Source organism: Asparagus officinalis, chromosome 2 (assembly GCF_001876935.1).
Source record: "Asparagus officinalis chromosome 2, Aspof.V1, whole genome shotgun sequence".
Classification (NCBI taxonomy): Eukaryota; Viridiplantae; Streptophyta; class Magnoliopsida; order Asparagales; family Asparagaceae; genus Asparagus; species Asparagus officinalis.
The window spans coordinates 1186117-1200511 of NC_033795.1; the positions used below are offsets into that span (position 1 = coordinate 1186117).

Sequence of the window (14395 nt, forward strand, 5' to 3'; positions counted from 1 at the left end):
TGGGGGTAAAAAAAAAACACCCCCAACACACAAATTTCTCTTTCAGTATTCTGGAGGAAGAACTTGGTTTTGATAAACAATGGTAAGAAATCACTTCTAACAACCAGTTAAAGTTTTGATAGGAAAACATCAAAATAAAACAATCTTATCATTCATGTTATTTGCAGTGGTTTCGCAGCAGATAGCATAATCAAAGTACTTCAAGGAGAGAGGGTTGGTACCCTCTTCCATAGGGATGCAGCTTCGTGGGCACTGCCAAAAGAAGCAGGTGCACGTGAAATGGCAGTTGCAGCACGAGAGTGCTCCAGGCGACTTCAGGTATAGTTGTGATTTTGTACAATATGATTTAACTTCACAGTAGATTATAGCGATCTACTTTTTAACAAAGTGGAATTTTCTGGACGCTTCTTTTATATTGCTTTTTTATAGTTTCCATTACAACAGTGCATTATTTCTTTTCTTCTATTTCTAGTTCCCTTATATATGTATACAAAATTTTTTTCCCTAGAGCATGTCCTCAGAAGATCGAAGAACAATTTTGCTGGAAATTGCTAATGCATTGGAGGCAAATGAAAAATTGATCAAAATTGAAAACGAGGCTGATGTAGCCGTTGCGCAAGAAGCTGGGTATGAGACGTCACTGATATCTCGATTGACTTTAAAGCCAGGAAAGGCAAGGAATTTGGATAGTTCTTCTTTGAATTCTCACTGACATGATTTGCCTACACACTGATTCTGGTCATGTTTACTTCTTTAGATGCAGTTTATTTCTTCTCCTAACTTATAGATTTTGTGTCCATGTATTACTTTGTAGATATCAAGCCTTGCCAACTCCATCCGCACCCTTGCCAACATGGAAGACCCAATAGGTCAAATTCTAATGAGAACAGAAGTAAGGAATATGTATTGAGACATCATATCTTTCTTTGCCTGACTATTGCAATTTTCTCCATTCTTAAATCAATTTTAAATCATATATATTCAGCATTATTTTCTGCCATAATATGTAGCATTTGGTTATTTTCACAGTGACTTTAGGAGCATACTTCTTACTTTTGAATTATTTAGCTTGCAGATGGACTAATTTTAGAGAAGACATCATGTCCTTTGGGAGTTCTTCTAATTGTTTTTGAATCACGACCTGATGCCTTAGTTCAGGTAAAGCCAACAACCGGATGTTCTTAGGTGGATTAATTTTGAAGAACAACTAATACTTGTAGTTATAGCCCAAATCTTTTGTTCTCTGCATGCTGTTACTTGTAAGTTGGAATAAATTTTTTTATGTTCTACCCTTGTATAGCTGTTTATAAATCGTTCATGCACCACTGCATATTTCTAGTGAAACATTACTTGCCATTGTCAAACCCGCAATCTCTTGCTTCTTTTGATTACTATATAATTATTCTAATTCATTTTCAACCTCCTTCTGGCCTGATCTCTACAGATTGCATCTTTAGCAATTCGGAGTGGAAATGGTCTTCTACTGAAAGGTGGGAAGGAAGCTGCTAGGTCTAATGCGATATTACATAAGGTTCATTTCTTAAAAAGCAAGTGTTGTTGTCATGAAAATTATCTAGTTTGCACACTTTAATTTCTCTGCCTCCTGAAAAACACAAAGCAAGTGTTGTTGTCATGAAAATTATCTAGTTTGCACACTTTAATTTCTCTGCCTCCTGAAAAACAGTCTCTATTTTTTGTTAGGTGATTGTTGGACTAGTTTGCACACTTTAATTTCTCTGCCTCCTGAAAAACAGTCTCTATTTTTTGTTAGGTGATTGTTGGAGCCATTCCTGATAATGTTGGTAAAAAGCTTATCGGGCTTGTAACATCAAGAGATGACATTCCTGATCTGTTAAAGGTGAGTATGGAGTTTCTACAGAATGTGTAAGATTACATTCCTCACTACATAATTTCAAGCTCTTTTCAGCTTGATGATGTGATCGATCTTGTGATCCCGAGAGGCAGCAACAAACTGGTATCTCAAATAAAGGAGTCTACCAAGATTCCTGTTCTAGGTCATGCTGGTGAGCTTTTCTTTATTCCCATTCAGTTGTGATCGTTATTGCAACCTTTCGTGTTATCCTACTCATGAACTGCACTGCTCATGTAACGCTGATATTATGAATTTGAGGACCATAGTAATGTTTCAGTGTGTATTGTCCAGATGGAATTTGTCATGTTTATGTTGACAAATCAGCTAATATGGATATGGCAAAGCGCATTGTTTTAGATGCCAAGATAGATTACCCTGCAGCCTGTAATGCTATGGTACACTTTGGTTTAAATTTTAATTTGTTAACAATAATCTACTATATTTAGCGCTTGGAGCTTAACAACTTATTACCTATAATGGACATAGGATGTTGGACTTAATCAATTTTGTGCTTCATTTGACTCTTGACCTAAATGTACTTCTCTTTACTTGGCAGGAGACGCTTTTAGTCCACAAGGATCTCATGAAGACTAAAGGACTTGATGATATAATTATGGAGCTTAGAGGTGGAGGTATGACTTCTGTTACCAAATTAATTAATTGGTATCTGCCAGAATTTTCTGGGGTTACTACAGCAAATTATAATTACACACACCACAACACAGATATGCACCTTAGAGCAAAGAGGGTATTTTAGCTATAATTGATGTGATGAATATGATAATGATGTAGTAGTCTAGCATAACGACAACTGAAAGGTTAAGTTATTATGATCATGAACCTTGAAACACACTTCTGTTGTAAGTGTGGAATTTGTAATCGTATATACATGTGTGTCTGTCCATCATAGTGTAATTCTGTCCATTTAGAAAATTCAGAATATAGGTCTCACTATCATACAAAAAATAAATTATCTTGTGTTTATAAGCTAAAGTTAATATAATATGCACCTTTCACCTCCAGATGTTCCTTAACAACGTCCAAAATTTGATGTAAAAGTTATAGTTATCATTCTCTAACAGTATGTATATGCAATTAAGCACTTAAGATGAAGAACCTTTCCATTTTTGTAAATTTCCATGAAATGTTAGAATCATTGGATACTTCCTCGGACAAAGAGTAGGTGCTGCGTGACACGTAACCCATTTCCAGCTATGTCCAACAAATAGCATTCTTAATCTGCTGAAAATGTGTATAAAACAATATATGTTATGGCTTCTTTTGGCAGAAACTATTTCTGTTAGATCTTTTTACCTTAATATGGTCTTGTCATATATGAAACAAAAGTCTTAACACATTTATTATGAGTCATGTGTACATTGGTTCAAAATAGTAAATATACATATATAGTTGTGTGCTCATGTCTAGATTTTGTGTGGGTATACCGTCTAAGACCTGTGTTGTTAGAAACCACACTCGTGGGTTAACAAATCATAGATTAATGAGAGTTTATAAACAAAGTGCTGTATGAACGTTTGCTTATACTTTGAGAAGATCCCAGATCATAGAAGTCTATTGGTCATTTCAAATTGGGGACGATTGAAGTAAGTTGCAGCACCTGGCAAAGTGGCAAAGTAAATAATTTTTATCCTTATTTTGGATGTGACATTGGTAGGCAAGTCCTTGAGACCAACAACCCCCTAAGAATTGCATTACCATACATCAAGTTGACATAATGATAACTTGAGGGTTGAGAGAATCATTCCTACTCAATTGACTTCCAACAAATTACAACAGTATTTAAGATCTTATGATCAAACCAAGAAATTTCTCTGCTTGAATAATTTCGCCGTATTCTGTTGCAGGTGTTGCTCTTTATGGGGGACCCCGAGCAAGTGTGGAATTAGAGATTCCATTGACGCATTCCTTTCATCATGAGTACAGCTCCTTAGCTTGCACAATAGAAATTGTTGACGATGTACTTGCTGCAATTAACCATATACATTGTCATGGAAGGTACCCTTTGATGTTCCATCACTACCAATTTCTAACTTCAATTATGTTTTTATCAGAGGTACTTTTGATTCAGTTAACAGAGCAAGTGTATCATATATACTTTTGGCTCTAATATGTTTCTAGTGCACATACCGACTGCATAATCACTGAAGATCTCGAAGTAGCAGAGACTTTTCTTAATCAGGTTGACAGGCAAGTTGATCTCCTACCCCTTCTTGAAGCTTCTTTCTGTTTTATGAGATGTGATCTGTTATTTTTTAGTTTTCATGCTCAGCATTGATTGTTAATCAATATCATCTTGAAGCCCTATTGGTTGTTGGAGATTTTTTACCTATTGAAACCCTTTCTAGAACAGCAACTTTGTCACAATAAGCATAGTTCCCAGCATCAGTCCGTGATTGGTGATGCCCTCAGTAAAACGTTGTCCCATTACTCCCACTGAACTAAATGGTTTACATATCTGTGGGTGAGGCTTTGGTGTGGTGTATAAGCTTAGGAAAGTACTAAACTCCAGTGGAATTGTTAGAATTTAGTTTGAGATCCATGCGACTAAAAATAGAAATCATCATCATATATTGTGCAGAAAATGGTATCTAGCCATGGTTATGAAACATAAGATGACTACCGAATTAGTTCTTGATTCAGATGGCTGTGAACCTCCTAGTAGTTTATTTGGTAGAACCTTATGAATATAAATGTATATCACACTTCGGATGATAACTTGGGACTTCGAGTTAGTCTATTTGCTTACACATATCAAAGCATTAGTTCAACAAATACATTAAAAACAAATGCATTAAAAAAGTTTCATAAGTTACTCTGGGAAGAAATTCTATTGCACTTTCTCCACCTTTTTGGTGCGCCTGTTGCACTGTTAATCGTTAATCTTTCTCTAAAATTCTAATGATAGTGTTCTACTAAATAAGGGTCAATAGGAAATGATCCACTCTTTCTGCGAATTTCAATATTCGCGGATTTCAAGGGCTACAACCACGATCTTTGTAAATTTTTGTTCGTTTTGATAGCAAATAAATTTTCTTTCTTCAAATATCACAATTTTCATGGGCCCATGATCCATTATTTTTGTCAATTTTCATTTGTTTCGACCCAATGACAAAGAAATTTTCTTTCTTCAAAGATTGCAGTTTTCATGGACAGTAAACCTATAATTTTGTTAATTTTTATTCTTTGACCGAATGCAAACTTCATGCTTTTCATGGGCTATAGTCCATGATTTTTGTCCATTTATGACAATTTAGCTAGTAACCGTGTGAACTTCAATATTCACGATTTTTATGGATAATAACCTGCGATTTTTATGGACAATAACCCATGATTTTTGTCCGTTATTGATCATTTGAACCTAAAACAGTTAATTATGATTATGTCGAATTCGCAATTTTGTTGGGTCATATAACCACGATTTTGGTAAATTTTTGTTCCTCTCTTCCCATTGTCAAGTACTTATACGTCACTCAGAATTCACAAATTTTATGAACTGTAACTCATGCTTTCATAGTTCCAATGGCAATTATATTTTCTTTCATAAAAGGTTGTGATGATCATAGACTTTAACACACGATTTTTCATCAATTTTTACTCTTTGACCTAATGGAAGATATATATGCATACGTCAAAAATCATTATTTTCATGGGCTATAGTCCATTATTTTTGTTCATTTTTTTCATCTCATCTATGTAGCAAATAGTTGTGTGATTTTTAATATTCGCAATTTTCATGAATGACTACGTATGAATTTTGTCAATTTTTATTCGTTTTGACCCAATGGAAAATAGGTTTTCTTTCTTCAAAAGTTGCGATTTTCGTAGGGTATAACCACAATCTTATCAACTTTTATTCTTCAACCCAATGGTAAATAAATATGCGGACTTCAAAATTCGTTATTTTCATGCGCCATAGTTCATGGCTTTGTCCATTTGGTCTGTGATGACAATTTAAGAAGTAATTATGCAAACTATAATATTTATGATTTTCATGGGCGATAGCTAAGATATTTCTCCACTATCATTCATTTGTACCAAAACAAATTATTGATGATTACTTTGAAATTCTTGATTTTGGTAGGTTATAACCTACAATTTTAGCAATTCTTGCTATCATCCCAATGCGAAGTCATTATACATACCTCAAAATTCACAATTTTCATGGGTTATAACTCATAACTTTTGTGTATTTTCATTAGTTTCGTCTTGATGCCAATTAAATATCGTTTCATCAAAATTACGATTTTCATGGGCTTTAACCCACAAATGTTTGTCAATTTTTGTTCTTTGACTCAATAAAAAATAATTATGTTTACTTCAAAATTCGTCATTTTTATGGATTATATAATCCCATTATTTTTGTCCTTTTTTCATTTCGACCATGTAGCAATTAGTTGTGAGAATTTCAAGCTTCGTGATTTCATGGGCTAGAACCCATGATTTTTTTTTTATTTTGACCAAATGACAGATAGGTTTTCATTCTTCATACATCGTGATTATCATGGGCTAATAAGTTTGACCAAATGGCAGTTAAATTTTCTTTTTTCAAAGATTGCGAATCATGGGCTATATCCATGATGCTAATCTTTATTTTTTGTCCCAATGGAAAATAAATGTGTACTTCAAAATTCGTGATTGGGTATAGTTGATTGTTATCCATTTTGTCTATCATAGCAATTTAGTAGGTAATGTGCAAACTTCAATATTTGCAATTTTTATGCGCTATAATCATGATTTTTGTCCATTGTTGTTTATTCGGATCAACAAGAATTAATTATAATTACTTCAATATTTGCGATTTGGAGGGTTATAATCCACATTTAGAAATTTTTATTCCTTTCATCTCAATGCCAAGTCATTATATGTACCTCAAAATTTACAATTTTCATAGTCTATAACCCATATTTTCATTAGATTCGTCCTTATGGCAATTAAATATCATCAAATATTGCGGTTTTTCATGCGTGTTAACCCACAATTTTTTGTCAAATTTGTTGATGGTTTGACCCAATGGAAAAAATATCAATACTTTAAAATTTATTATTGGTCTATGATTTATTAGTTTTTTTCATTTTATTCATTGTCATAATTAAGCAATTAATAGTGCAAAACTTCAGTATTTCATAATTTTCATGAGCTATAACCCATAATTTTTTGTTTGTTATCATTTATTCCTAATGAGAGTTAATATGACTACCTCAAAATTTGTGATATTGGTGGATTATGTATGGTTTTGGCAATTTTTGTATGTCTTATCTTAATGACAAGTAATTATACGTACATCAAGATTCCCAATTTCATGGGCTATATCCTCAATTTTAGTCTAATTTCCTTAGTTTTGACGTGATGGAAATTAAATGTTCTTTCATAAAAATTTCGCAAATTTCATGGGATTATAACCTACAAGTTTTGACAATTTTCGTTCTTGGGGACAACGGAAAATAAATTCACATAGTTCAAAATTTGTGAATTTCAAGGTCTATAGTCCATTAGTTTTGTCCATTTTTCTGTTTTGAACGTTTAGCAATTAGTTGTGTGGATGTCAATATTCACAAATTTCAACCCATGATTATTGTCAATTTTTGTTCGTTTTGATCCAATGAGCCAATGGCAAATAAGTTTTTTTCTTCAAATATCGCAATTTTTATGAGTTATATGACCCACTATATTTGTCAAAATTTTGTTTGTTTTGACCAATGGAAAACAGGTTCTCTTTCTTCAAAAAGTGCAATTTTCATGGTCTATGCCACGTTTTTTGTCAATTTTCATACTCTGACCCAATAGAAAATAAATGTGTACTTCAAAATTTATGAGTCCATGATTTTTGTCCATTTCATCTATTAAGACAATTTAGCAAATAATTGGCAGTACTTCGATATTCGCGATTTTCATATTACGTATCCCATGATTTTTGTCAATTTTTGTTCTTTGACCAAATGAAAACTAAATGTGTATTTTAAAATTCGTTATTTTTATATGTATGGTCTATGATATTCTTCCATTTTGTACCTTATGAGCATTTAGCAATTAATTGTGTGAAACTTGAATACTCATGATTTTTATGGGACACAACCCACAATTTTTTGTCTATTATTGTTCATTCAACCTTATAACTATGAATATGACTACTTCAAAATTCGCAATTTTGGTGGGTTATACTCACGATTTGGGTAATTTCGTTCTTTTTTTGCTAATGACAAATAATTATACATACTTCAAGATTCACGATCTTCATTGGCTATATCCCATGATATTAGTCTAGTTTCATTAGACATAATAGAAATTAATTTTCTTTCACAAAATATCTCATTTGCGTGGGCTATATAACTCACAAATTTGTCAAATTTTGTTCTTCGGCTCAATAGAAAATAAATTTGAGAAGTTCAATATTTGTGCTTTTCATGGGCTATAGTCTAGTTTTTTACCATTTAGCAATTAGTTGTGAGAATTGCAATATTCACAATTTTCATGGGCTACAACCCACGATTTTTAAGTTTTTGTTCATTTCGACCCGATGGCAAATAAATTCACTTTCTTCAAATATCACGATTATCATGGGCTCTATAACCCACTATATTTGTCAGTTTTTTTTAGTCGTCGTTTTTATGAGCTGCAACCTACAAAAAAAAGTTTCAAATTTCATTCTTCAACCCAGTAGAAAATAAATATGCATACTTCAAATTTCAAGTTTCATTCTTCAACCCAATAGAAAATAAATATGCGCAGTTCAAATTTTCTATTTAAATACGAGCATGTCCTTGCCCCTGACTAAAATTCTAAATCTATTGGTTTTCTTTTACTTCTTAATTGTTGCACCCCATTCAATATTTCATCATAGCCATATTACAAAACCTTCGCTGCACCATATGCTTAAGATTGGTGGTAGCTTGTCTTTTTTGCCTATGTATTTTCATGGATGCCTCATTCATTATTATATGATTTTGGATTGAGATGCTGACAAAAAGATGTATGGTGTAGTTTCTTTTCTAAACAAAGCCACTATTCTACAAGACTACTAATGCTAATGCTTTTGTTTAATTTTGATTTGAAAATATGTGAATTCATCTCGTCTGCCTTCAATGAATGGACATCTATATAATCTTTATTGTTTGTCTTGCCAGTGCTGCTGTCTTCCACAATGCAAGTACACGTTTTTGTGACGGGGCTCGTTTTGGGCTTGGTGCAGAGGTATGAATTGTTTGAGAACCACTATCAAGTAACTGCTGGCTGTCTCCTACCTTTTACTAAATTTATGCTTATTTCTGAAAAGGTGGGTATAAGCACAAGTAGGATCCATGCTCGAGGCCCTGTCGGTGTCGAAGGCCTGCTAACCACACGATGGTATGAATTTAAATGATATTAGATACTTTTGTATGTAAGCTTCTTAGTAATTCAACTATTTTTTAGTTTCTCCCATAGCCACAAAGATAAGATGAGCCCTTAATTGGAATTATGAGGGGAATTCATGCCTTTAGAGTGACCTATGTTGGTAGGATTGTTGGGAACCTCTACAGATTATTATTTCAATTTATAATGATAATAAGAGGGCATTGCTCCCTTTTTTTTTCTTTCTTTTTTTTGTGTGTGTGCAAGCTTATCTGAAATTAGAGTTATAGCTATATAGAAACTGCTGGCTGGTGAAACACTCTTTAAGTCATGCTCTGAGGATCCCACCCTGTTAAGCATGTTGCTAGTCTAAGATGGCCAGAAGATAGTTCACAGACTTTTCTTGGTTCCAACTTGATTTTTCTAGTTTACAATATAAGTAGGATGTTTGGATTTATATTATTTTGATGCAACATCTATTTGATTGAAATCATGTGCACAAATGATATGTCCTGCACATTTCTTCTCCTTGACTGAATTTATTTTTTCATATCCTGTAGGATTTTAAAAGGAAGCGGGCAAGTGGTTGACGGAGATACAGGTGTAGAATACACCCACAGGAATCTCCCTTTGAAGTATGTGTCTATTGTATCTTTACCTGATCTTATTCTTTTTCTTTTATATACGTTTCATATTAAAATATTTCCAGTTTTCTTCTGTTTTATGTTGATTGACATCTGAATGGTCCTGGTTTACCAAAACTTGACATGATAAAGTTTGTGACCTTAGGAAATTAATAATCACAACACAGTCTCAGTAGAAAGCCATCGGCATAATAAGGATGGATTTCCACAAGCAAATATCATCACATCTTAATCTTATTCTATGTAACTTAATTTTGGCAAAGGGAGTAACGCTTGTCAATGAAACGTAGATTAGCTAATATTCTCTCTGCTTCTGAACCTAAAGAATAGTTTTGATAACTTAATGGAAGTTCAAAACCATTAAAACTGTTATTGTGCCTAGAAAAAAAAAACCACTGTTACAATTTTGAATTATGTTGCGAATCACTTTGAGATGTGGGAGAGTTGATTTACAACACACGATGATATGATTGTCTGACGTTGTCCTTCAGTCAAGAATGTTCAGACTGCTCTGTTAGATGTCACTTAAGTTTGACGACATGTCCGTATAACAATCTTGTTTTTAGTTCTTAGGTCCCAACAACAAAAAATAAAAATATAAAAAATATATTTAAAAAATTGTGTAGCCACTTCTAGAAGTCTGTAGTCCTGAAGTTCAATTAGCACAACTCTTTTGTCTTTTCTCTATGAGAATCCCTCTTATGCTTATCGGCCTCTCTTAGTTGTGTTTCATTGTTTATTTATGAATAAATTGATGCTTGTGAGGTGTAGGTGGTATAATATCAATTGTGCTTGATGTAGCAGTGTACGTAATTGGACAAAGATAAAGCGATTTGAACAAAACATATACTCTTCATGTTCATTTCAGAATATTAAATGGTAGCGTTCAGAAGTTCTTATTGCCATTTATATCGACTTAACCGTAGGTTCTTTTGTCTGGCTTTCGTTCCCTCCCTGAATTTTGTATAATATTCCATGAAGAAGGGTGGCTTCAATTTCCGCGTTTTTGTTATTACAACGTTCTCCTCATAGAGGCATACTGTTTGATCTTATAGCAAGAGAGCAACAACAACGTGCATGTTGGATCATTTGGTTATTATTCTGTATTTGTAGTGTATGTATGCCATTCGTTTGGTTTTTGTTCTGTATTTGTAGCGTACGTATGCCTTTTTCTTTTTTACGTGGTCAACGATGAAATAACGAGCTCGTAACGTTTCCTTCACGCTTATGCCAGATAAACTGTTGAAGATATTACTCAAAGGCGTCGCAATTCTAGGTGGAAGATACGTCGAGCAAGGGTGCTATCTCTGTTGTTTCTTGTTCAAGGAGCCGGTTTTCAACTCGATAACAAGATTTCTTTCATCGAGTATGGAGTATTGATGTAACAAAATGTATTGATGTATTAATGTATCGGTGAAACTGAGGAAAATTCGGCTTAGAGAGGGGTCCTTTCATGCCTAGTGTGCTATTTTTGTTGTGTCAGTGATCAATGAGGCATGCTACTTTTGTTGTTGACAAATTTATTTATCAAGGCCCAGTTTCAAAGTAAAGACAATTTTTCTTTCCTTGAATTAGGAGATGTAGTTCACAAGGCGCCTCTTCCTATCTTTCTTTTGTATTCTATGATGTATCTGTATACATTGCCTTTTAATTTTATTTTTTAAACACGCAAATACAAACTCTTGTTGTGAAGCAAGGCCATCGAGCTTCCAGAAGATCAGGCGCTTGTTAGCTTAAGTGAGACCATCATTCTAACTGCATCCAGGGTTTAAATTGAAGATGGAATAACATTTGGGGATCTCGCGACATATTTATTTTTGGGGATTGAATAAAAGCACCCAAACTTATTCGATGTTTATATGTAGCAATTTCAATGTTATTGCCATCGAAATGGGAAAAACACCCGAGCTTGTTGGGCGTCTAGTGAAATTTACACTTGAGACCATGAATTTTAACAAATTATACGGTTGTTTTCATATTAGCACCTGAACCCTTCAAGTATTGAAACGATTTCCTTAGAGCACGGAAATTGTTGTTAGGTCCCCAATTTTTGTGATATTTCAAGATTGGTGCCTCAATAACTAAACCTGTCGCCAGGTATTCAATTCTCGTGAGTTGATTCAAATCTGTTTGAACAATTTATGAGAACTGTGGATTCTATTATCTGATCCAATTATTTGAGGAAATGCTTTCGAAATAACTTAAGCAGAACACCTGCCACTCTAAAAAGTTAGGCTTTACGCAAATCCGGAAGTTTAAGCCCTCAGCCGTTGGATTAATAATTGAATCCAAAGTGTTCCAAGCGCTCTCAGACAAAGTACACGTCAAAAGGATAAAAAAGTAGCTAAGTTATAGAAAAAGAAAGGAAAGGAATACAGCTAAACTTTCTGCATTCGTTAAAGAAGTTGAGAGTGTGTAGCTCCACTTTTTTTTCACTGCCTTTTTCTAACCTGCTATCTTTTTTATTTTTCTAGATTTTTTACTATTGTGTAGGCTATCTATTTTATTAACTTATTATCAAAAAGTAAGAAAAATCTTCCCGCTTAATTTAATTTCTCACTCATGCCTATATATAAATTCCCGTGACAAACAAACAAGTGTGGTAAGTTGATACTTTAGTCATCTCATCGTTATTGGTGCTTAAAAGTAATTTTTAAAATTTTGCATTGTCCAGCAAAACATTTTGAGAAGTATGAGAACCTCGGTAGTTTTTTCTCCTTAGCTTGGTTTTCCTCCGAAACTGGAATTTAATTTGTTTAGGACATGCATGTTTTACTTGAATAGATTAGTTGTTCATCTTTCATAGTAATTAAATTTGTTAACGATATGATGATCATATTCTGATTGATTATACGTAATTAATCAACTTGCTAAATATTAATTTCTGATGTGATCATAATAATAATAATATTAACTGGCCAGTACTTGTCTAGATTAACCAAAATGAAGGCAGCACGTACGCTTGGTTCTTATTTGTCATGGTTCTTGGCAAACCTTTGCATGCGCTGGTCAATGCATGTAAATATTAATTTGTCGTAGTCGTCGTCCCTTGTTGCCTCATCGGATATAAATGCATGCATGAGAGGAGACGGTAGAATATATTGGACATTAATTCCCGGCGAAAATTGCCGCTACGGACCTACTTCATTTAAATTAAAAGGGTTTATGTGATAAATAAAATGGGAGGAATACTTTATAACTTCCCTCCTCAATGTTATAAATATTTTTTTTCTCCCTTGTTGCGTTGGATCGATCAGCCCTTTAATTTCTAAACGCGCTTCTAGTTTGTCTGCAGACTAGACCGCCATTTGTAAGGTGACAATTATGTTGTGCGCAGCGGAAGCCAAACAACCGATTTGCTTCGAGGAACCAAACCAAACGCAGAGAGAGAGAAGGACAAACGATGCAAAATAACGGCACAAACACAAACAACCAATTTTTGTTCAGCAAGTTGCCTACGTCCACGGGGCAAGCAGGGGATGGAGTTTTCACTAATAGAGAAGAAGAGTACAAACTGAGATTACAAATCACTCAAACACTCCAAATAATCTCACCAACAAATCTCTAATTACCTTAACCAGATGCCAAAATCAACAAATTCCAGAGCAAAACGTAAGTCGACTTATCATCGGTTTACTATAAGTCGACTTATATATGCTTGTGCATGAGTCGACTTATGACACCAAATCTGCACAATCTGGACCAACATCTGAAATTCTCCACAAATTAATTAGTTGCATCTGATAAATTTTATAAACTTGTTCATTAGGATGAGCAAATTCTTACTTTACCCATGTCAAATTGCTAACTACTAGCCCCCGACGACAAATGATCCTTTTTGTGGTTCATCATGTATTAATTAATCATTAATGTTAGTATTAATTAATCATTAACGTTAATATTAATTGAATTTAAATTAAAGATAATTGAGTGGATCATCAAAGATATGCGCTTTAAAAAGTGTAGTACGGCAAATTTGTGATTTTATATTATATAAGCTCTAAGATTTGAATCTTCGCGCATGAAACTATCACCAAAAAATTCAAAGGAGGAGGTAGTCAAATGATCTACATTTATTACAGAGATTCACTGGCATATTTACTAGTCATTAGTACTAGCTAGCTATAAAATTCTGTATTTTGTTATGGAGGCCTTGCCTGATATCCAATAGTCAAAATGAAAACAGCATGCTTAGCTCTCCTCTTCATGGTTCTTGCAAGTCTTTGTTCTCTCAATCAATGTGAGTTTGGTGTATGTTCTTGCGATCAGTCTAATATGTTAATTACGAGCATGAACTCAAGATCAATTTAATTTTACACGTATTTTTTTTCATGTATTTTCTCAGAGGAAATTGTATTCTTCGAAAACCCTGGAAAACCGAAAATTAGAAAACAAATCTCTTATATATACAATAGATATCACCTCCAATACATTTTTCTGTTCTATGGCATTTTTTTTAAACACCTCAAAAGATATTGCTAAACATGAAATTATGAAAATCATTTATTTTATAGTTCTAATTTTTGTTACT

The 14395-nt window shown here is 33.6% G+C and overlaps 1 protein-coding gene across 2 annotated transcripts in view; it reads left to right on the plus strand.

The window, feature by feature from the left end:
* LOC109829830 (delta-1-pyrroline-5-carboxylate synthase-like) overlaps nucleotides 1-11435 on the plus strand; it is a 17853-nt gene extending 6418 nt beyond the window's left edge. The window contains exons 7-21 of one of the 2 annotated variants that reach the window (XM_020396880.1): nucleotides 168-318; nucleotides 509-673; nucleotides 815-892; nucleotides 1069-1158; nucleotides 1445-1531; nucleotides 1772-1858; nucleotides 1928-2024; nucleotides 2165-2268; nucleotides 2430-2505; nucleotides 3739-3889; nucleotides 4013-4081; nucleotides 9016-9082; nucleotides 9165-9235; nucleotides 9781-9855; nucleotides 11099-11435. In XM_020396880.1, the coding sequence (XP_020252469.1) occupies nucleotides 168-318; nucleotides 509-673; nucleotides 815-892; nucleotides 1069-1158; nucleotides 1445-1531; nucleotides 1772-1858; nucleotides 1928-2024; nucleotides 2165-2268; nucleotides 2430-2505; nucleotides 3739-3889; nucleotides 4013-4081; nucleotides 9016-9082; nucleotides 9165-9235; nucleotides 9781-9855; nucleotides 11099-11102 (1372 nt within the window). In that variant the 3' untranslated portion in view covers nucleotides 11103-11435. Of the gene's footprint in view, nucleotides 1-167; nucleotides 319-508; nucleotides 674-814; nucleotides 893-1068; nucleotides 1159-1444; nucleotides 1532-1771; nucleotides 1859-1927; nucleotides 2025-2164; nucleotides 2269-2429; nucleotides 2506-3738; nucleotides 3890-3962; nucleotides 4082-9015; nucleotides 9083-9164; nucleotides 9236-9780; nucleotides 9856-11098 lie in introns of those variants that run through there. The other variant, XM_020396881.1, reaches the window with a different exon arrangement.